This window comes from Clupea harengus, chromosome 19 (assembly GCF_900700415.2).
Source record: "Clupea harengus chromosome 19, Ch_v2.0.2, whole genome shotgun sequence".
Classification (NCBI taxonomy): domain Eukaryota; kingdom Metazoa; phylum Chordata; class Actinopteri; order Clupeiformes; family Clupeidae; genus Clupea; species Clupea harengus.
The window spans coordinates 3312933-3337973 of NC_045170.1; the positions used below are offsets into that span (position 1 = coordinate 3312933).

At 40.6% G+C, this 25041-nt stretch overlaps 2 protein-coding genes across 2 annotated transcripts in view; one reads left to right on the forward strand and one right to left on the reverse strand.

Annotated features, from left to right (window-relative positions):
* LOC105897597 (fucolectin-6-like) overlaps nucleotides 1–25041 on the reverse strand; it is a 54303-nt gene that overhangs the window by 15466 nt on the left and 13796 nt on the right. The gene's annotated exons all lie outside the window — the stretch shown is intronic.
* LOC116224950 (CD209 antigen-like protein E) lies at nucleotides 14444–17502 on the forward strand. The gene is made up of 5 exons (XM_042710636.1): nucleotides 14444–14504; nucleotides 14852–14868; nucleotides 15940–16077; nucleotides 16308–16423; nucleotides 16853–17502. Exons 1-5 carry the CDS (start codon nucleotides 14492–14494, stop codon nucleotides 17013–17015), a joined length of 447 nt encoding a protein of 148 aa, XP_042566570.1. The 5' UTR covers nucleotides 14444–14491; the 3' UTR covers nucleotides 17016–17502.

A 25041-nucleotide genomic window follows, 5' to 3' on the forward strand; every position in this document is an offset into this window, starting at 1 on the left:
CCAGGTCTTTCTAGTGGAGGAGAAGAGGTAGCACTTCCCACTGTTGTGAGCCCACCCATCAGGACAGACCCTACAACCAGAGTTGGCTACAAACACACATGACAACACTGATCAGTGGGTAGTGCTGTCACTATGTTTCACCGATGCAGCCTTTAGAGTACTGTGTAACATCATGTCAAACACCCTGCTGTTTGCATTCAATGAAAGTACAAGTCAGCAATTGTCGCTAAAAGTTCCCTTCTTAAATTCACATCTCTTTCGACATTTATTTAAACGCTTCCTGTAATGTGAAAAGAACTGAGGTGAGGAAGTATGCCAGGCACAGGGGCGAGATAAGATCGACCAGAGTGAAAATAAACAGCTTTGAGATGAACAGGCAGAGATATTCACACCACTGGGATTGGACAGTCGACCTCAAGAGACTTCACCGTGAACTTTCAGTTCAGTTCACCTTCTATCTTTGTGGCATGTTGTACAAGGTCCCTGTCATCCAAATAATAATACACAAAAGACAGGAAAAGCAGTAGTGTCCAGCAAACTCACCGGTGGTATTCAAGGTTGCTGACAGATTCCTGTGCAGTTTTTCCATCAGATGAAGCTTTGCTTGTTCATTGGTATCTACCAAAGTATGCATACAATTCAATAATTTCATGCATGTGTTACACTATACCATACAGGAAATACATGCATTATACATCATAAAGGCACTGGCATATTCAGAATTAATTTCATTCAGAATTTTTTTATTAATTATGGATCGTTACATTACATATGAAGATGTATTTCACATCTCTTTTGCCATTTATTTAAACGCTTCCTGTAATGTGAAAAAGATCTGAGGTGAGGAAGTATGCCAGGCACAGGGGCGACCACAGAAAGACCAGAGCTTAAAATAAACCTCTCTGAGGTGAACAGGCAGAGAAACTCACACCACTGGGTTTGGAAAGTCCGCCTCAAGAGACTTTACAGATGGTTTGTTGAAATTCAAGTTAAATCTTTCTAATTGTTCACTGAACATCACCTTAACCATAAACTGTAGTTAAAAGAGTTTCAACAGATACTTTGTTTGTAATCTGAGCATCTGTAGATAGTTTATAGGAAACCATCCAAACAGTGTGACCAAAATGTGTACAAGCTCAAACACTAAAAGGAACTCAGATGTAAGTACTAGATAATTACCATAATGTACCATGAAATAAAGTGTGAGAAGAAAATGATTATACTTCTATTAAACTAATCATCTGTGCCTACCCATATCTCTGTATTTATTTGTTTTATTGCTAAAAATACCCTTCATAAACTCTCTGGGAGAAGTGGAAAGTTCTTTCTATGCTTGTTTCACATTTGACTAAATGCATAATCTTTATTTGAACTTACCATCAAAAGACATTTGGAGGGTCAACAAATGTTTGTGCTTGACAAGCAGGTCCTCTACCCCTCCAATTAAGTCTATAAAAAAGACCATGTCAGTTGGAGAGTGTGACATTGCAGAAGTGGACAAAACTTTCAGTTCAGTTCACCTTCTATCTTTATGGCATGTTATACAAGGTCCCTGTCATCCAATAATAATACACAAAAGACAGGAAAAGCAGTAGTGTCCAGCAAACTCACCGGTGGTATTCAAGGTTGCTGACAGATCCCTGTGCAGTTTTTCCATCAGATGAAGCTTTGCTTGTTCATTGGTATCTACCAAAGTATGCATACAATGCAATCATTTAGGGGTCAGAATCATGCATGTGTTACACTATACCATACAGGAAAGCCATGCATTATACGTCATAAAGGTACTAGTCCAGGCAAAGTAGCGTTTTACGACAGACTAATTGTAAAATATTTTTTTTCAGCATAGATCATTTCTATGAGGTGTCCAGAACAACATACTAAAAGTCCTAAGAAATCCTAGTTGAGGAAATATGTTTAATTCTCATCAATCTGAGATGTGTGATAATAATGCATGGCAAAAATACACCTCAAAAATGTAATTTTTCCTTTACTCCTATCAAAATGAAACTTTACACAATGAAAGTACCCATGAAAAGTAAAAAAATTTGTATTACAAGTTTCTTTGAAAATGAATTTTAATATGCAAATGAGCTATACACTAATCGAATATGCCCAAAATACACCCAAATAGGCTTATTTTTTTCCTTTACTCCTACCACAATAAAAATGTACATAGTAAAAGTATACATGAAAAGTAAATTTTTTTGTATTACAAGTTTCTTTTGAAATTAATTTGAATATGCACACACACTTATTGAATATGTCCATAGGCAAAAACACCATTCATATGTATGACAAATACATCGGCCCAATCTTCATCCAATCATCTTACTGCCAATGGGAGATGGCAATGCTGCTTTTAGACTGGCCTCTAACCTGAAAATTGCCTGGCTTGGTTGGTGATGGTGTTTCTGCCTATGCAATTAGGACATATTCAATAAGTGTGCTCATGTTATTATTCAAATTCATTTCAAGAGAAACTTGTAATACAAAAAAAGTCACTTTTCATGTATACTTTTACTATGTAAAGTTTTATTGTGGTAGGAGTAAAGGAAAAAATGAAGCCTATTTGGCTGTATTTTGGGCATATTCGATTAGTGTATAGTTCATTTGCATATTAAAATTCATTTTCAAAGAAACTTGTAATACAAACAATGTTACTTTTCATGGGTATTTTCATTGTGTAAAGTTTTATTTTGATAGGAGTAAAGGAAAAAATTACATTTTTGAGGTGTATTTTTGCCATGCATTATTGGCACAGATCTCAGATTGATGAGAATTAAACATATTTCCTCAACTAGGATTTCTTAGGACTTTTAGTATGTTGTTCTGGACACCTCATAGAAATGATCAATGCTGAAAAAAATTATTTTACAATTAATTCTATGTTTGGCTCTAAAATGGGTTACTTTGCCTGGCCTACACTGGCATATTCAGAATTAATTTCATTCAGAATTTTTTTATTAATTATGGATCGTTACATTACATATGAAGATGTATTTCACATCTCTTTTGACATTTATTTAAACGCTTCCTGTAATGTGAAAAAGATCTGAGGTGAGGAAGTATGCCAGACACAGGGGCAACCACACAAATGCATTTAGCTGCAATAAGACCAGAGCTTAAAATAAACCTCTCTGAGGTGAACAGGCAGAGAAACTCACACCACTGGGTTTGGAAAGTCCGCCTCAAGAGACTGTTGAAATTCAAGTTAAATCTTTCTAATTGTTCACTGAACATCACCTTAAACATAAACTGTAGTTAAAAGAGTTTCAACAGATACTTTGTTTGTAATCTGAGCATGTGTAGACAGTCTATAGGAAACCATCCAAACACAGTTTGACCAAAATGTGTACAAGCACAAGCACTAAAAGGAACTCAGATGTAAGAACTAGATAATTACCATAATGTACCATGAAATAAAGTGTGAGCAGAAAATGATTATACTTCTATTAAACTAATCATCTGTGCCTACCCTGCCTCTGTATCTATGTTTATGTTTTGATTTGTTGTTCTTTGTATCTAATGACTGCGTTGGCAATGCAAGTGTGCTATTTGTCATGTGAATAAGGCACTTTTGAATTTGAATTTGAAACTCACAGAGGTGTACCACTGCAGCAAGAGCTGGAAAGGTGAAAAGCAGGCCGAGGCCGATACCAAGAGCCAAAGGAAGCAGCGCAACCCTTCTGGACTTGGAAACTTCTCCTTCTCCGCCACCGGCACACGGAGGATCTGTGGCCTCAGTGAGCCTGGAGCCAGACACTGCGTGAAATAAAACTCATCAATTAATGAATTAATAACTACATCTTTACCTCATCTAATGAATCATTTTCGCTTCCTACAGCTGAAATACAGTAACAAATACTACAAGATATACAAGATAGCCTATGAACAGTATTTGTACCATGATTAATCTTTAGTAGCCGGTTGCAAGAGTCAAATCGGATGTCACTTACTGTTCTTCCTGACTGCAGGCGCACTAATATTCCCATAGACACGGTCCATTCTGACACTAGTATAATAATGATTAATGTGCGCTAATGAGAGACGTGTTAGCTTAGCGACCACACACTGAGTAAGACCTCTACAGACTACAGGAAGTTAAAGAGGGACTGAAACCCTGCCCTCTCACACGTCTCACCACATCAGCGCATTATTCACACCTTTGTTTTACTCTCTTTGTAAATGTCTTCTGAACCTTATTGTTCAATCATACAGCTTCTGCACATTCAGTATGTCTATTGGATCTTTACTCAGTCAGTTCTCAAAGCTTTGGAATGGGAACTGGAGATATCACCTTAGTGACTTTGAGAGCTCAGCCTCTTCAACAGAAATGCATAATTACCATGATCACAAGGATGTTTAAAGTAAAAAATGTATAGCGACATTTGAAGAATATTGATTGACCACCTTCATCATTATTGACTGAGGTTGTTATATGATATTTCATGACTGAGGCTTTGAGTAGTTAAACCTGGCAAATGTGGATGTAGAAACCATTTCTGCTGTTAAGGCAGTTCTTTTTGCTAACACTAGATGGCAGCACGTATCCATATTAAGAAATCAAGTGGAACTTCGAGGTCACCTCCTGCCATTGCAAAGACATTTCTTCTACACACCATCATCCTATACAGAGCTGAATCTTAAGAGATTGGAATCTAAAATATAAATAATCGGGTCTAAAATATTTTAGGAAAATATGGGATATGTTGGAACAGGCTCCGCAAACATAGGCCCTCATATGGTATAAGCATGTCTTAGCAGCACAGGCAAGAGGCTGGGCCATTCCATAGCTTGTGAAGTCAAAGTGAGTTCTAAATCTACATTGGTCTCTTACAGCAAACACATGTCAAAGTGTAAGTCTTCCTACTTCAGAGAGCCTTTCTCAAAGTCATCATCTTAGTACATATGAAGTACCAACTTCATTTACATTTAGTCATTTAGCAGACGCTTTTGTCCAAAGTGACGTACAAGAGAGAGAACAGTCAAGCTAAGAGCAATAAAAACCTGGTGTAACAATAAATACTACTTTACATAACAAATAGAAAAACAACATAGAAAGAAAAAGAAGTGCAGGAATGTAACTGCTGAAGTGCAAGTTAAGCACTAGTCAAGGTGGCAGTTAGGAAGGGAGGTGCTCTCTGAAGAGTTGGGTCTTCAAAAGCTTCTTGAAGGTAGAGAGGGACGCCCCTGCTCTGATAGTGCTAGGCAGTTCATTCCACCAACGTGGAACTACAAATGAGAATAGTCTGGATTGCCGTGCGTGCATAGACGGCAGTGCCAAACGACGCTCACTAGACAAGCGCAGCGTCCTGGGTGTAACATTTGCCCTTACAAGAGCATTTAGGTAGGTGGGAGCAGAACCAGCAAGCACTCTGTAGGCAAGCATAAGTGACTTGAACTTAATGCGAGCAGCTACCGGCAGCCAGTGGAGCTCAATGAGTAGCGGGGTGACGTGTGCCCTCTTCGGTTGGTTGAACACCAGGCGCGCCGCCACGTTCTGGATCATCTGTAGTGGTTTCACCACGCAACCCGGCAGGCCCGTTAAGAGGGCGTTGCAGTAGTCAAGTCATGAAATGCTGCATCTTGCAGAAAATGAAACCATGCAAGGTGTTTGTTCTGGATGGACAAGCTAGATATGAGTGAATAATGTCAAACCAACAATGAGGCAAATTACCTTGTTACTTAGAACAAAAACATTATCTCATTGTGCATAGACTAAGCATCTTTCCTTGGAGTCTCATTGTGAGATAAATTATATTAAGACGTTAATATTAATAAGACAGAGACCAGCAATCAGAATTTCAGTGCTTTATCCTTTGCAAAAGAGGGAGAGTGTCACACAGGATAAGCAAGCAGATTAAAATACAATAACAATGTGCTCATTACATTTCTCTATCACTCATGCAGTCCAGTTTTTTCTAAATGAAATTATCAGATCTTCACCCAGTGCAACCTCATTTGTGTGGGCTTTGGTCAAAGGTGCAAAATCACCAATCACCATCGGCAACTGCAATGTCGTTATGGGTGACAGATAAACCTAAATAAACAATCTATGATCTATATTGAATGAAGGAAAAAATATTGAATAGTCCTGGCCAAGAACCAGAAATAGCATTAAAAGAACAGGGACTAAGGCTGAGTTCCTAAATTGAATGGAAATGGATTAATTCCATTCACCAAGATAGGGTCCTTTAATAAAATATTGCATTTCAGCAAAGCACAGAAAGAAGAACACGCATAAACCTTTGTTGGTCTGGAAAGTGGTTCGTACAACCATAGTGAAGCAATAACTAAATTTAAATTTAATGAAGAGATTTTTTTAAAAGCCTCCATATGTATCAGCTGAATATTCAATCTAATCCAGTCTAATCAGGCTACCATCTCACACACAAATGTACGCAGATGATTGCAGGGGATGTCAAGCCAGTCTCCAAATTTGGAGAAAAGTGCACAGTTCTCCCCAGATGGGTCTGTCCCCTTCCAGTTATCTGGTTCATCCTGTCCATCAGAGCTTTTCCGCCAGAATCTGTGAACAAACAGGGTGGATGGAGTAAACACAATGCACCATGATGTAGACATGCTCTGTATGGAAGATGATGAACAGTTATACTACATATCTGTCCGTCTCTAAGTTCACTGAAGAAGGGGCGGCAGCACATCCACAATTCTGCATCTGCAATGGCGGTAAGGCTGTTCTGTGTCAAACCTACAGCCATCATAGTATTTGTTCTGCATCTGACTGACAAGCACAAGTTTGCTGTGCTTACAAGTGTAACCATGAAAATAGCAGGACAGTAGCAGCGCCTCTATTCACTGCTGAACAGCACAACCAGATCGATACATTTGAATGCATCACTGCATGTTTACATCATTGTACATGGAACAGTATGTAGACTATTGACACATATAGTCTTCCATCCTAAAGCACTGTGCTGAACAGCTGTCACCGGTGTTGACAGACATTTTTAACTCCTCACTGAAGTCATGCCACGTACCAGCCTGTTTCAAAACCTCGACCATCATCCCCGTCCCCAAAAAATCAGTGGACTTAATGACTACAGACCCGTTGCTCTGACCTCTGTTGTGATGAAGTCATTTGAGCGGCTTGTGTTGCGGCATCTCAAAGCCATCACTGACCCTCTACTGGATCCCCTCCAGTTTGCCTACAGAGCTAACAGGTCTGTAGACGATGCAGAAAACATGGCCCTTCACTCCATCCTCCAGCACCTGGACACCTCAGGAACCTATGCCAGGATCCTGTTTGTGGACTTCAGCTCTGCCTTCAATACTATCATCCCGGCTCTGCTACAGGACAAGCTTCTCCGGCTGAGTGTGCCTGACTCCATCTGCAGGTGGATCACAGACTTCCTGTCTGACCGGAGGCAGCACGTGCGGCTGGGAAAACATGTCTCTGACCCCCGGACCATCAGCACTGGTTCCCCTCAAGGCTGCGTTCTTTCCCCTCTTCTCTTCTCCCTGTACACCAACAGCTGCACCTCCAGTCACCAGTCCGTCAAGCTCCTCAAGTTCGCGGACGACACCACCCTCATTGGGCTCATCTCTGGTGGTGATGAGTCTGCCTACAGGTGGGAGATTGACCATCTGGTGACCTGGTGTGGACAGAACAATCTGGAGCTCAACGCGCTGAAAACAGTGGAGATGGTTGTCGATTTCAGGAAGAACCCAGCCCCTCCCAACCCCATCACCCTGAGTGACGCCCCAGTTGACAGTGTGGAGTCCATCCGCTTCCTGGGCACCATCATCTCCCAGAACCTCAAGTGGGAGCTAAACATCCTCTCCCTCTCCAAAAAGGCACATCAGAGGATGTACTTCCTGCGGCAGCTGAAGAAATTCAACCTGCCAAAGGCAATGATGGTGAACTTTTACACCTCCATCATTGAGTCTATCCTCACCTCCTCCATCACCATCTGGTACGCTGCTGCCACTGCCAAAGACAAAAGCAGACTGCAGCGTGTCATTCGTTCTGCGGAGAAGGTGATTGGCTGCAATTTGCCATCTCTCCAGGATTTGTATGCATCCAGGACCCTGAGGCGTGCAGGGAAGATTATGGCTGATCCCTCCCACCCTGGACACAAACTCCTTGTGCCACTCCCCTCCGGCAGAAGGCTGCGGTCCATCAGGACCAAAACCTCACGCCACCTGAGCAGCTTCTTCCCGTCTGCGGTTGGCCTCATCAACAAGGCCCGGGACCCCCGCCCCCCAACACGGACTCTAATCCCTTTTTTGCACACTCCTGCTGTAACTTAATATGTGTATTGTTTATTGTTTATTGTGTATGTTTATTGTTTGCACCAACGTACCACAAAAAATTCCTCGTAGGTGAAAACCTACTTGGCAGTAAAAACCTTTCTGATTCTGATTCTGATCCTGATTCTGATTCTGATTCTGACATAAGTAAGTGTAACCATAAGAATAGCAGGACAGTAGCAGCGCCTCTATTCACTGCTGAACAGCACAACCAGATCGATACATTTTAATGCATCACTGCATGTTTATATCATTGTACATGGAGCAGTATGTAGACTATTGACACATATAAGTAAGTGTAATGTGGTTGTGTTGAGAACGTATGAGGCATGTCTTACACGGCTCCAGTCTCATTGAGAGGTGTGCTGTCCACCCAAATCCACTGTCCCTCTGTCTCCAGGTCACTCAGTCCCATCCAGTAGGCATCTTCAATGGCTCTTTTGGACAGAACATTCTAATGGGAGACATCACAGATATTTATTCCTAAATGGTTTAATTACATAAAAAAAGCACAAACCATAGATAACAAAACAAAGTGGTCGTTTTGTCTTCAATTGCCCAGTTGCTTGCAACAGTTTGGAACTGTTGTGCACATGCCTCTGCAAAGTGGCGCTCTTCTGTTTTCATGCACGTTAGTGTACACGACTTTAACTTCCATTCGTCGGTGATCAGATGTGCAGTTACACCCAGGTAGTTATCGTTACTCACAGAAGTCCAGTGATCCCCTGTCAGCGCCTGATGTTTTCGTAGCAGCCAAGTCATTTTCCTTTTCTTTTTTTTTACTGCTCGTGGATTTTTGTCATTATTCTGCGTCTTTGCAGTGCTTTGTTGCTCGAGTCCCCCGTTGCCACTCGCACAACTTCGGTGAACCCATTGTCCTCAACAATATTCGGTTTACAGTTTTTTGCAAGCCATTTGGCAACTGAGCTAGTCAACTTGTCACAGGCAGACTTAATGAGGGGCCTACGTTGTTTTTTTACAGAACAAAGAATAATAACAGGTTCCAACTTAAAAGAACATATTCAGCAATATTTCAAATTTAATCAAATAATACCTTTAGTGAATAAGAGACTATACTTTCACTAAAGGATACTTTGATATGTTAGTCATGATATGGAATGTTTATTCCAAGTTCGTCATAAAATCTAAAACTTAAAACATTTGTTCCGAAAACATGCATAGGATGCAATAACGGAAAATAAAACACTGTATTACTTCACCTGTTCCTCTTGACTGGTCACAATGGCCAGATGCCCCCCTAATGTGATGCAGTGATCTCGACTCTGTTTCCAGGTCTTTCTAGTGGAGGAGAAGAGGTAGCACTTCCCACTGTTGTGAGCCCACCCATCAGGACAGACCCTACAACCAGAGGTGGCTACAAACACACATGACAACACTGATCAGTGGGTAGTGCTGTCAATATGTTACACCGATGCAGCCTTTTGAGTACGGTGTAACATCATGTCAAACAGCATGCTGTTTACATTAAATGAAAGTACAAGTCAGCAATTGTCGCTAAATGTTACCTTCTTAAACTTTCTGGGGGAGGTGGAAAGTTCCTTCTATGCTTGTTTCACATTTGACTAAATGCATAATCTTCATTTGAAACTTACCATGAAGAGACAATAGGAGGTTAGAAGCAGATTGATGTAGATTCTTTGCAGCTGCAGTTAAATCCACTTCTACATAAATGGGAGAAATTGAATAATGTCTTAAACACTTCCTGAAAGTATGTTCCATTTTAATAATCAAAATGATGATTTCACAAATCCTATGATATAAGTGTAAATAAGAATACTTCAAAAATACATGGCTAAATCTCACACGTTTATCATTTCCAGTTTAGTAACTCTACATATTTCATCTGCCTCTGTGTCCTCCCCAAACAGAACACCTGATTTAGGTGGTGGCATGTTTCCTCAACTCAGACACACAACACCTTATAAAGCATCTCCATGGTAACTTATTTGTTCATCGTGTTCTAGTAGTGGACACATTTTCTATGATTAATATTTAATCTGGGAAGGCACCGGAACACTTTATATTTACACACTATGTATATTAACATATTTGTATCGCATTTCCGTAAATAATTTTTTTTTTTCTAACTTAACATTGAAACTGAAGGTTTCAGGAAGTTTTGTCAGGAATTCCCCAGCAGCTCCAGTTATATTTGTTAATGAACAAAACATTAACCCTAACAAAACATGAACCCTAACAAAACATTGTGTGGTGCCAGGAATTCCCCAGCAGCCCCAGTACTGGTATTGGTTAAGTACCACCTCAACGCGATGCATGCGTTGGTCGGCGAGGGGAGTTAAAGTGGAATGCGCCAAACCACCCTCACTGAACAACGTAGGCCCCTCATTAAGTCTGCCTGTGACAAGTTGACTAGCTCAGTTGCCAAATGGCTTGCAAAAAACTGTAAACCGAATATTGTTGAGGACAATGGGTTCACCGAAGTTGTGCGAGTGGCAACGGGGGACTCGAGCAACAAAGCACTGCAAAGACGCAGAATAATGACAAAAATCCACGAGCAGTAAAAAAAAAGAAAAGGAAAATGACTTGGCTGCTACGAAAACATCAGGCGCTGACAGGGGATCACTGGACTTCTGTGAGTAACGATAACTACCTGGGTGTAACTGCACATCTGATCACCGACGAATGGAAGTTAGAGTCGTGTACACTAACGTGCATGAAAACAGAAGAGCGCCACTTTGCAGAGGCATGTGCACAACAGTTCCAAACTGTTGCAAGCAACTGGGCAATTGAAGACAAAACGACCACTATAGGGATAGACAGTGCACGTAATATGATAGCCGCGGCTAGACTACTGTAAAAGGGCATTTAGAGGCATTAGATTGTGTCATGGTGTGGTTAATGGTTGTTTGACAAAAAAGAGAAAAATGTTCAAACATCCTATAAAAACAATGGCTAAGAAGCCCAAATAATTTCTATTTGATTTAAAAAGAAAAGAAAAATGTTTTATTTAACCATACAATGGCTAAGAAGCCCAAATTCTGTTTAGGATGAAGATTATATTAATGTTCCATATGGAATAGCAAAGATAACTGCTAAAGAACTGCTCAGTTGCAGCACCATTGTTTTTTTTTATGAATAAAAAAAGAAAACATGTTGATGGTATATATCCGTCTTTTGTCATAAATCTTTTTGTTCTAAAAAATAAATACAGAGAAAATCGGTAATATGTGATTAATCTGATAAAAAATTTGAATCATTTCACAGCCCTAATTTATAGTGCATTCACATTTCATATTGAGGTATTTGCCAGTTTTTTTTAGATAGTTCTGGTATCATTTTTTATTAGAAACAAGGTCATGTGAAGGTCAGATAAACACACCTTTAGTTCCCACTAGCCACCCAAGCTGTGGTCCGGGACAGAGCCCTCCCCCAAGATGTAAGAAAAGCTTTCACAGCATGGCATCGCCAACTACACCTCCAACAGACACCTGTTAGCTTGCTAGCAAGCTTTTATCAGTGCAAACTGAGTGTTTGGTGTTTTTTCCATGCCTTTTAGGAAGTGAGCATGCTAGTTTTAGACCCAAACTCCTACTGTTGCTTCAAATGATCTGTTTTCAGATTCTGGCTTAGAGGCCTGTAGGACAGGATGAGCCAGACAACTGGAAGGTGGAACCGGCGGGGGAAGACTGTGTTTGCCTCTTTAAGGAGAATGGCACGACAACTCCTGCAGGAAAACATACAAATTTGTGTGTGAGACACTTGCCCCTGAATAAGACTCACCGAGTGTTTGAGAAGTGTTTGCATTTCGTTTCCATTGTATTTTGCAATGTGTAGTGCTACAGTTTTTGCAAATGGTCTTTGCCACATATTGCAAAATAGATACTTGGATTTCCCTTTTATGTAAAACTGTCGTGTACCTGCTGCTGAACCGATGGAGCAAGCCCTTAACAAACTTCATATGTACTAAGATGATGACTTTGAGAAGGCTCTCTGAAGTAGGTAGACTTACAATTTGACACGTTTTTGCTGTAAGAGACTAATGTAGTTTTAGAACTCACTTTGACTTCACGAGCTATGGAATGGCCCAGTCTCTTGCCTGGGCTGCTAAGACATACTTATACCATACGAGGGCGTATGTTTGCAGAGCATGTGCCAACAACTACATTTACAGTTCTGCTTAAAGATGGCTCTTCTCCCAAAGTATCTCAGACCTGATTATTTATATTTTAAATTAAAATATCTTAAGATTCAGCTCTATATAGGATGATGGTGTGTAGAAGAAATGTCTTTGCAATGGCATGAGGTGACCTCGGAGTTCCACTTGTTTTCTCAATATGGATACATGCTGCCATCTAGTGTTAATAAAAATGACTACCTTAACCAAATGGACTAATGTAAACAGCACAAATGGTTTCTACATCCACATTTGCCAGGTTCATCTCCATTTCTGTTGAAGAGGCTGAGCTCTCAAAGTCACTAAGGTGATATCTCCAGTTCCCATTCCAAAGCTTTGTGAACTGACAGAGTAAAGATCCTATAGACATACTGTATGTGCAGAAGCTGCATGATTGAGCAATAAGGTTCAGAAGAAAAAAAGGTGTGAATAAAGCGCTGATGTGGTGAGACGTGTTAAAGGGCAGGGTTTCAGTCCCCTCTTAACTTCCTGTAGTCTGTAGAGGTCTTACTCAGTGTGTGATCGCTAAGCTAACATGTCTCTCATTAGTGCACATTAATCATTATTATTCTGCTGTCAGAATGGACCGTGTAAGGAAGGACTCCTCCGCTGATTATTCTCCTAATACGATGTGCTGTAAGTAACATCAGATTTTACTCTTGCAATTAAACATGGTACAAATACTGTTCATAGGCTGTATCTGTTATATGTCATATATTTTCGTCATATTTGTTACTGTATTTCAGCTGTAGGAAGCTGATTCATTAGTTGAGGTAAAGATGTAGTTATTCATTTAATAATTGATGAGTTTTATTTCACACAGTGTCTAGCTCCAGGCTCCCTGAGGCCACAGATCCTCCGTGTGCCGGTGGCGGAGAAGGAGAAGTTTCCAAGTCCAGAAGGGTTACTCTGGCTCTTGGTATCGGCCTCGGCCTGCTTTTCACCCTTAAGGCTCTTGCTGCAGTGATACACCTCTGTGAGTTTTAAATTCAAATTCACTTGCCTTATTCACATGACAAATAGAACACTTGCATTGCCAAAGCAGTCATTATATACAAAGAACAACAAATCAAAACATAAACATAGATACAGAGGTAGGGAAGGCACAGGTGATTTGTTTAATAGAAGTATAATCGTTTTCTGCTCACACTTTATTTCATGGTACATTATGGTAATTATTTAGTACTTATATCTGAGCTCCTCTTAGTGCTTGTACACATTTTGGTCACAATGTGTTTGGGTGGTTTCCTACAGACAGTCTACAAAGGCTCGGATTAGAAACAAAGATTCTGCTGAAACTCTTTTAACGACAGTTTATGATTAAGGGGTTGGGTTTGGTTAAGGAGATGTTCAGTGAACAATTAGAAAGATTTAACTTGAATTTCAACAAACCATCTGTGAAGTCTCTTGAGGCGGACTGTACAAACCCAGTGGTGTGAATATCTCTGCCTGTTCAGCTCAGAGCTGTTTATTTCCGCTCCGGTCGATCTTATCTTGCACCTGTGCCTGGCATACTTCCTCACCTCAGTTCTTTTTCACATTACAGGAAGCGTTTAAATAAATGGCGAAAGAGATATGAAATACATCTTCATATGTAATGTAATGATCCGTAATTAATACAACATTTCTGAATGAAAAGAATTCTGAATTCTGAATATGCCTGTGCCTTTATGACGTATAATGCATGGATTTCCTGTATGGTATAGTGTAACACACGCATGATTCTGACCCCTAAATGATTGCATTGTATGCATACTTTGGTAGATATCAATGAACAAGCAAAGCTTCATCGGATGGAAAAACTGCACAGGAATCTGTCAGCAACCTTGAATACCACCGGTGAGTTTGCTAGACACTACTGCTTTTCCTGTCTTTTGTGTATTATTATTTGGATGACAGTGACCTTGTATAACATGCCGTAAAGATAGAAGGTGAACTGAACTGAAAGTTTTGTCCGCTTCTGCAATGTCACACTCTCCAACTGCCATGGTCTTTTTGATAGACTTAATTGCAGGGGTAGAGGACCTACTTGTCAAGCACAAACATTTGTTGACCCTCCAGATGTCTTTTGATGGTAAGTTACAAATAACTTTCCACCTTGAACTTTCCTTGAATTTTACCAAACCATCTGTGAAGTCTCTTGAGGCGAACTGTACAAACCCAGTGGTGTGAGTTTCTCTGCCTGTTCACCTCAAAGCTGTTTATTTTCGCTCTGGTTGATCTTATCTTGCCCCCGTGTCTGGCATACATCCTCCCCTATGCATACTTTGCTAGATACCAATGAACAAGCAAAGCTTGTACTTTCATTGAATGCAAACAGCATGGTGTTTGTCATGATGTTACACAGTACTCTAAAGACTGCATCGGTGTAACATATTGACAGCACTACCCACTGATCAGTGTGGTCATGTGTGTTTGTAGCCACCTCTGGTTGTAGGGTCTGTCCTGATGGGTGGGCTCACAACAGTGGGAAGTGCTACCTCTTCTCCTCCACTAGAAAGACCTGGAGTCAGAGTCGAGATCACTGCATCACATTAGGGGGGCATCTGGCCATTGTGAACAGTCAAGAGGAACAGGTGAAGTAAAAGGGTGTTTTATTCCTTATAGCATCCTATGCATTTTTTCAGAACAAATGTTCAAGTTGTAGATTTTATGAAGAACTTGGAATAAACTTCCCATAGTGTGATTAACATATCAAAGTATCATATCATCAAACATTTCATCATTTCACTAAAGGTTTATTTGACTTAATTTGATATATTTCTGAATATGTTAGGAATAAATATCTGTGGTCTCCCATTAGTATTTTCTATCCAAAAGTGCCATTGAGAAAGTCTGGATGGGACTGAGTGACCTGGAGACAGAGGGACAGTGGATTTGGGTGGACAGCACACCTCTCAATGACACTAGAGCAGTGTAAGACATGCCTCATACGTTCTCAACACAACCACATCACACTTACTTATATGTGTCAATAGTCTACATACTGTTCCATGTACAATGATGTAAACATGCAGTGATGCATTCAAATGTATCAATCTGGTTGTGCTGTTCAGCAGTGAATAGAGGCGCTGCTACTGTCCTGCTATTCTCATGTTTACATTTGTAAGCACAGCAAACTTGTGCTTGTCAGTCAGACGCAGCACAAAGACTCTGGTGGCCGTAGGTTTGACACAGAACAGCCTCACTGCCATTGCAGATGCAGAATTGTGTTTGTGCTGCCGCCCTTTCTTCAGTGAACTTAGAGACGGACAGATATGTAGTATAACTGTTCATCATCTTCCATAGAGAGCATGTCTACATCATGGTGCATTGTGTTTACTCCATCCACCCTGTTTGTTCACAGATTCTGGCTGAAAAGGTCTGATTGGCAGGATGAACCAGATAACTGGAAGGGGGAAGACCCTTCTGGGGAGAACTGTGCACTGTACACCAAACAAGGAGACTGGCTTGACCACTCCTGCAAGAAGCTGCATACATTTGTGTGTGAGACGGTAGCCACCTCTAGGGTCTGTCCTGATGGGTGGGCTCACAACAGTGGGAAGTGCTACCTCTTCTCCTCCACTAGAAAGACCTGGAATCAGAGTCGAGATCACTGCATCACATTAGGGGGGCATCTGGCCATTGTGACCAGTCAAGAGGAACAGGTGAAGTAAAAGGGTGTTTTTTTTTCGTTATTTGATCCTATCCATTTTTTCAGAACGAAATGTTTAAAGTTGTAGATTTCATGACGAACTTGGAATAAACTTTCCAAAGCGTGATTCACATTTCAAAGTATCCTTAAGTGAAAGTATAGTCTCTTATTTGTATTTATTTTAGTAAATTTGATATAATTCTGAATATGTTAAGATTAAATATCTGTGATGTCTCCCATTAGTATTTTCTATCCCAAAGTGCCATTGAGTATTTATACTGGATGGGACTGAGTGACCTGGAGACAGAGGGACAGTGGATTTGGGTGGACAGCACACCTCTCAATGAGACTGGAGTCGTGTAAGACATGCCTCATACGTTCTCAACACAACCACATTACACTATCTTATATGTGTCAATAGTCTACATACTGTTCCATGTACAATGATGTAAACATGCAGTGATGCATTCAAATGTATCGATCTGGTTGTGCTGTTCAGCAGTGAATAGAGGCGCTGCTACTGTCCTGCTATTCTCATGGTTACACTTGTAAGCACAGCAAACTTGTGCTTGTCAGTCAGATGCAGAACAAATACTATGATGGCTGTAGGTTTGACACAGAACAGCCTTACTCCATTGCAGATGCAGAATTGTGTTTGTGCTGCTGCCCCTTCTTCAGTGAACTTAGAGACGGACAGATATGTAGTATAACTGTTCATCATCTTCCATACAGAGCATGTCTACATCATGGTGCATTGTGTTTACTCCATCCACCCTGTTTGTTCACAGATTCTGGAAGAAAGGGTCTGATGGACAGGATGAACCAGATAACTGGGAGGGGGAAGACCCTTCTGGGGAGAACTGTGCAGTTTTCACCAAATTTAAAGGCTGGCAGGACAACTCCTGCGAGAGGCTGTATACATTTGTTTGCGAGACAGTAGCCACCGAATAGACTGGATTAGATTGAATATTCAGCTGCTACATATGGAGGCTTTTAAAAAAATATATTTTCATTAAATTTAGTTATTGCTTCACTATGGTTATAAGGAACCACTTTCCAGACCAACCAAGGTTTATGTGTGTTCTTCTTTCTGTGCTTTGCTGAAATGCAATATTTTATTAAAGGACCGTATCTTGGTGAATGGAATTAATCCGACTCCACTCAATTTAGGAACTCAGCCTTAGTCCCTGTTCTTTTAATGCTTTTTCTGAGAACAGGGGCGGTTTGTCCATAAGGGCGATTTGGGCGACGCACTGCCAAACAGGAAAAGGACAGATTTTCTTTCTGTCCGATTCTACCACAAGACCGTCTCATCTGCCTCTGAATGTTATTGTCCAATCAGGCTTAAGTCGTGCTTCAGATGGTCCCGCCCCTTTTGGGGCGATTTTGGTCGAATTAATAATCGCCCCAGACCTCTCTGATAGGCTCTCATGTAAAATCCATTTTTTTCACAAAACAGGTCTCTCGATGCAATCTCTATGGCTTCCGGGAGGGCTCGCCCCACCGTGCTTTTGTCATAACACTGAGTTATTTTCTATGTGATGACTTATTTTGCTTTTGTAAGCCAATACTTTCAAGATCAGTCAATAAATATTGTTGGTTTTGACTCATATGTTGCCCCCTTCTTTATGTTGTTACTAGACATATCATGTGTCCTGTTAGGCTATTTTACATCATACAACATTTGAGTAATTTGAATAATGAATAAGTGGGATCATTTATTGTGGAGCCACATCATGTTTGCTTATGAAGGCTCCTGGATGCAACTTTCTTCCATAGCTTTCCACCAGTAACTATAGCTACTGTATGTTTTAAAGGAAAACCCTGAATCTTTTGCCTCTACAATTTTAAAGACGTTATTTACAAGTCTGCCTTTTGTCCTACACACACACACACACACACACACACCCACATACACACACACACACACACACACACACACACACACACACACACACACACACACACACACACACACACACACACACACAGGGACAGGCAACCCATGAGCGAGAATGAAAACCTCTTGTCTACAGTGCCCCTAGTGGCCTTGTTATGTAAGGGATGGTACTGGTCCCCTAATTCCTCATTCATCCGTAAATATAATTTAAGTACATGGCATGATTGACATATTAGGCTTCAGTGCCCCACTATGCTACCCTCAAACATATGGGAGATGCTTGGGAGGACAGGATCCTGGTGGTGCAGTGGTAAGTTTGCAGTTTGCAGTTGATGGTCAGAGGTTCAAATCCCACTGTGGTGAAGTGAGTGAGTCATGCATCTGACCTGTCCAAACAGAGCCCTTGGGCAAGCATTCCAGTGCTTATATACAGTGCTGTGTGTGTGTGTGTGTGTGTGTACGTACACAGAAGTATCTTATGGTGGGTTCAGAGTCATGGAGACAAGGAGCTTGTGTTCTGCATTGCAGTTGAGTCGGACCACTGAAAAAAGTCTATCATATCCCATATTTTCCCAAAATATTTTAGACCCGATTATTCATATTTTAAATTCCAATCTCTTAAGATTCAGCTCTCTATAGGATGATGGTGTGTAAAAGAAATGTCTTTGCAATGGCAGGAGGTGACCTCATAGTTCCACTTGTTTTCTTAATATGGATACGTGCTGCTATCTAGTGTTAGTAAAAAGAACTGCCTCAACAGAATTTCTTAAGTCAACAGCAGAAATGGTTTCTACATCCACATTTGCCAGGTTGACCTCATCAAAGCCTCAGTTATGAAAGATATCAAAAATAACACCCTGTCAATAAGGATGGAAGTAGTCAATCAATATACTTCAAATGTCCCTATACATTTTTAACTTTAAACATTCTTGTGATCATGGTAATTATGCATTTTTGTTGAAGAGGCTGAGCTCTCAAAGTCACTAAGGTGATATCTCCAGTTCCCATTCCAAAGCTTTGTGAACTGACAGAGTAAAGATCCTATAGACATACTGTATGTGCAGAAGCTGCATGATTGAGCAATAAGGTACAGAGAGAGAGAGTAAAAAAAACCTGTGAATGATGTGCTGATGTGGTGAGACGTGTGAAAGAGCAGGGTTTCAGTCCCCCCTTAACTTCCTGTAGTCTGTAGAGGTGAAGTCTTACTCAGTGTGTGATCGCTAAGCTAACACGTCTCTCAATAGCGAACATTAATCATTATTATACTAGTGTCAGAATGGACCATGTCTATGGGAATATTAGTGCGCCTGCAGTCTGGGAGGACTCTTCCTCTGCTTATTCTCCTAATACGATGAGCTGTAAGTAACATCAGATTTGACCCTTGCAACCAGCTATTAAAGATTAAACATGGTACAAATACTGTTCCTAGGCTATCGTGTATATCTTGTAATATTTGTTACTGTATTTCAGCTGTAGGAAGCAAAAATGATTCATTAGATGAGGTAAAGATGTAGTTATTAATTGATGAATTGATGAGTTTTATTTCACACAGTGTCTGGCTCCAGGCTCCCTGAGGCCACAGATCCTCCGTGTGCCGGTGGCGGAGAAAGAGAAGTGTCCAAGTCCAGAAGGGTTGCGCTGCTTCCTTTGGCTCTTGGTATCGGCCTCGGCCTGCTTTTCACCTTTCCAGCTCTTGCTGCAGTGGTCCACCTATGTGAGTTTTAAATTCAAATTCAGTTCAGTTCCTTTTCACATTACAGGAAGCGTTTAAAGCGTTTAAATAAATGTCAAAAGAGATGTGAAATACATCTTCATATGTAATGTGATGATCCGTAATTAATACAACATTTCTGAATGAATTGATTTCTGTATTCTGAATATGCCAGTGCCTTTATGATGTATAATGCATGGATTTCCTGTATGGTATAGTGTAACACATGCTTGATTCTGACCCCTAAATGATTGCATTGTATGCATACTTTGGTAGATACCAATGAACAAGCAAAGCTTCATCTGAGGGAAAAACTGCACAGGAATTTGTCAGCAACCTTGAATACCACTGGTGAGTTTGCTGGACACTACTGCTTTTCCTGTCTTTTTAAATTATTATTTGGATGACAGTGCCCTTGTATAACATGCCATAAAGATAGAAGGTGAACTGAGCTGAAAGTTCACTGTGAAGTCTCTTGAGGCAGACTGTCAAAACCCAGAGGTGTGAATTTCTCTGCCTGTTCACCTCAGAACTGTTTATTTTCGCTTGTGGTTGATCTTGTTGCAGCTGCAACTTTGGTAGATGAACAAGCAAAGCTTCATCTGATGGAAAAACTGCACAGGAATCTGTCAGCAACCTTGAATACCACCGGTGAGTTTGCTGGACACTACTGCTTTTCCTGTCTTTTTTTAACTATTATTTGGATGACAGTGCCCTTGTATAACATACCATAAAAATATAAGTTGAACTGAGCTGAAAGTTCACTGTGAAGTCCCTTGAGGCGGACTCTCCAAACCCAGTGGTGTGAGTTTCTCTGCCTGTTCACCTCAGAACTGTTAAGTTTCGCCTGTGGTTGATCTTGTTGCAGCTTCATGCATGTGTGAGGTTGACTCTGTGCCTGGCATACTTCCTCCCCTTAGTTCTTTTTCAAATTACAGGAAGCGTTTAAATAAATGGCAAAAGAGATGTGAAATACATCTTTATATACAATGTAACGATCCATAATTAATATGAATTTTCTGAATATCGGCAGAGTGGTAATATACCTGTGAAGGTGTACTGAAAGTTTTGTCCACTTCTGCAATGTCACACTCTCCAACTGCCATGGTCTTTTTTTACAGACTTAATTGCGGGGGTAGAGGAACTGCTTGTCAAGCAAGGACATTTGTTGACCCTCCAGACGTCTTTTGATGGTAAGTTTAAAATAGAGATTATGCATTTAGTCAAATGTGAAACAAGCATAGAAAGAACTTTCCACCTCCCCCAGAGAGTTTAAGAAGGGTATTTTTAACGACAATAGCTGACTTCTACTTTCATTAAATGCAAACAGCAGGCTGCATTGGTAAAACATGGTGACAGCACTACCCACTGATCTTTGTGTGGTCATGTGTGTTTGTAGCCACCTCTGGTTGTAGGGTCTGTCCTGATGGGTGGGCTCACAACAGTGGGAAGTGCTACCTCTTCTCCTCTATTGGAAAGACCTGGAGTCAGAGTCGAGATCACTGCATCACATTAGGGGGGCATCTGGCCATTGTGAACAGTCAAGAAGAACAGGTCAAGTAAAAGGGTATTTTATTCGTTATTGCATCTTATGCATTTTTTCAGAAGAAATGTTTTCAGTTGTCCATAGCGTGATTAACATATCAAAGTATCCTTTAGTGAAAGTATACTCTTATTTTTTACAAGGTTTATTTAAGTACATTTGATATATTGCTGAATATGTTCTTTTAAGTTGGTACTTGTTATTATTTTTGTTTTGTAAAAAAGCATAGAGATGGTTTAGGCTTTTTTATGTAGTTATACCATATAGGAATAAATATCTGTGATGTCTCCCATTAGAAATTTCTGTCCCGAAGTGCCATTGAGGATTTTTATTGGATAGGACTGAGTGACCTGGAGACAGAGGGACAGTGGATTTGGGTGGACAGCACACCTCTCAATGAGACTGGAGCCGTGTAAGACATGCCTCATACGTTCTCAACACAACCACATCACACTTACTTATATGTGTCAATAGTCTACATACTGTTCCATGTACAATGATGTAAAGATAAAGTGATACATTCAAATGTATACAATCTGGTGCTACTGTCCTGCTATTCTCATGGTTACACTTGTAAGCACAGCAAACTTGTGCTTGTCAGTCAGACGCAGCACAAAGACTAGGCTGGCTGTAGGTTTGACACAGAACAGTCTTACTGCCATTGCAGATGCAGAATTGTGTTTGTGCTGCTGCCCCTTCTTCAGTGAACTTAGAGACGTACAGATATGTAGTATAACTGTTCATCATCTTCCATACAGAGCATGTCTACATCATGGTGCATTGTGTTTACTCCATCCACCCTGTTTGTTCACAGATTCTGGCTGAAACGGTCTGATGAACAGGATGAACCAGATAACTGGAAGGAGGAAGACCCTTCTGGGGAGGACTGCGCACTTGTCTCCAAATTTGTAGACTGGCGTGACAACTCCTGCAAGAATCTGTGGAAATTTGTGTGTGAGACAATAGCCACCGATTAGACTGGATTAGATTGAATATTCAGCTGCTATATATGGAGGCTTTAAAAAAATATTTTCATTAAATGTACACAGTTATTGCTACAATATGTTTGTAAGGAACCACTTTCCAGACCAACAAAGGTTTATGCGTGTTCTTCTTTCTGTGCTATGCTGATATGCAATATTTTATTAAAGGACTCTATCTTGGTGAATGTAATTCATCCGACTGCCCTCAATTTAGGAAATTGACAACAAAACAATTAGGACCTCCTAGACCAAATGTATCCATTCAACAAGTTTCTACAAAGGGAGGGGGGGGGGGAGGGGAATCCTACATCCAAGAATTGGTATGAAAGAAAATCGTGGCTTGCAGGCTGTGAAGTGGCTAACGCGGTCTGTACCACTGTCACTTTTCATAGGTTTCACAGTGTGAATGCTCGCTACTTGCACTAACACTGAGCTATGTGATGACGTATTTTGCTTTTGTAAGCCAATACTTTCAAGAATAGTCAATAAATATTGTTGGTTTTGACTTATCATGTGTCCTGTTAAGCTATTTTATATCATACAACATTTGAGTAATGTGGATAATGAATAAGTGGGATAATTTATTGTGGAGCCACATAATTTTTTGCTTTGAAGGCTCCTGGATGCAACTTTCTTCCATAGCTTTCCACCAGTAACTATAGCTACTCTATGAATTCAGGAGCCGCCACTGGTTATGAAGCAACACCGTCATTGACCTCAGCATCAGCCTACTCAACTGGAGTCTTGGCCAGATCGTAGTCCTGACCGTGGATGCATCGGCAAAACTAAAGATCAAAAGGACTGAAATATTAGCATTTATTTTTCATGTTTATTTACTTTGCAGTAAATGTTTCGGTAACGCAATTTGGATTCGTTATGGGAAATGGCTGCAAGTCTGACAAATCTGAACCCGCACTCTCCAGATGGTAGAAGCATTAGGGAATAGGAACAGGGTTAAAGAAAACCCCCAAAAGTTTTGCCACTACAATTTTAAAGACCTTATTTACAAGTCTGCCTTTTGTCATACTGTGTGTGTGTGCAGCACAGCAGTTGTCTTTTCATAAGTCCTTATGATTTATATTTAACATCTTTGCTTGACACCATGATTTTTTCATCGAGGGCAAGAAAAAGTGGTTAGGAAAAAACGATAGGACAGACTATCTGACTGCAGCCAACACAAGTTCCCCCCCCCCCCCCCCCACACACACACACACAGGGACAGGCAACCCATGAGCAAGAATGAAAACCTCTTGTCTACAGTGCCCCTAGTGGCCATGTTATGTAAGGGATGGTACTGGTCCCCTAATTCCTCATTCATCCGTAATCAAATTTATGTACATGGCATGATTGACATATTAGGCTTCAGTGCCCCACTATGTTACCCTCAAACATACGGGAGATGCTTGGGAGGACAGGATCCTGGTGGTGCAGTGGTAAGTATGCAGTTTGCAGTTGATGGTCAGAGGTTCAAATCCCACTGTGGTGAAGTGAGTGAGTCATGCATCTGACCTGTCCAAACAGAGCCCTTGGGCAAGCATTCCAGTGCTTATATACAGTGCTGTGTGTGTGTGTGTGTGTGTGTGTGTGTACGTACACAGAAGTATCTTATGGTGGGTTCAGAGTCATGGAGACAAGGAGCTTGTGTTCTGCATTGCAGTTGAGTCGGACCACTGAAAAAAGTCTATCATATCCCATATTTTCCCAAAATATTTTAGACCCGATTATTCATATTTTAAATTCCAATCTCTTAAGATTCAGCTCTCTATAGGATGATGGTGTGTAAAAGAAATGTCTTTGCAATGGCAGGAGGTGACCTCATAGTTCCACTTGTTTTCATAATATGGATACGTGCTGCTATCTAGTGTTAGTAAAAAAAACTGCCTCAACAGAATTTCTTAAGTCAACAGCAGAAATGGTTTCTACATCCACATTTGCCAGGTTGACCTCGTCAAAGCCTCAGTTATGAAAGATATAAAAAATAACACCCTCAGTCAATAAGGATGGAAGTAGTCAATCAATATACTTCAAATGTCCCTATACATTTTCAACTTTAAACATTCTTGTGATCATGGTAATTATGCATTTCTGTTGAAGAGGCTGAGCTCTCAAAGTCACTAAGGTGATGCCTCCAGTTCCCATTCCAAAGCTTTGAGAACTGACTGAGTAAAGATCCTATAGACATACTGTATGTGCAAAAGCTGCATGATTGAGCAATAAGGTTTCAAAAGACGGTGTGGATAATGCGGTGATGTGGTGACACGTGTGAAAGAGCAGGGTTTCAGTCCCTCCTTTACTTCCTCATGATATTAACAGTCTGTAGAGGTGAAGTCTTACTCAGTGTGTGATCGCTAAGCTGACACGTCTCTCATTAGCGCACATTAATCATTATTAACTAGTGTCAGAATGGACCATGTCTATGGGAATTGTCATGCGCCTGCAGTCAGGAAGGACAGTAAGTGACATCAGATTTGACTCTTGCAAACAGCTGTTAAAGATTAATCATGGTACAAATACTGTTCATAGGCTATCGTATATATCTTGTAGTATTTGTTACTGTATTTCAGCTGTAGGAAGCAAAAATGATTAATTAGATGAGGTAAAGATGTAATTATTAATTCATTAATTGATGAGTTTTATTTCACACAGTGTCTGGCTCCAGACTCCCTGAGGCCATAGATCCTCCGTGTGCCGGTGGCGGAGAAAGAGAAGTTTCCAAGTCCAGAAGGGTTGCGCTGCTTCCTCTGGCTCTTGGCCTCGGCCTGTTTTTTACCCTTCCAGCTCTTGCTGCAGTGGTACACCTCTGTGAGTTTCAAATTAAAATACAAAAGTGCTTTATTCAC

Coding starts and splice junctions, on each gene's coding strand:
- LOC116224950 (XM_042710636.1), top strand. Junction 16,078..16,307: donor TGACCAGTCAAGAGGAACAG/GTGAAGTAAAAG, acceptor GTCTCCCATTAG/TATTTTCTATCCCAAAGTGC. Junction 16,424..16,852: donor CTCAATGAGACTGGAGTCGT/GTAAGACATGCC, acceptor GTTTGTTCACAG/ATTCTGGAAGAAAGGGTCTG.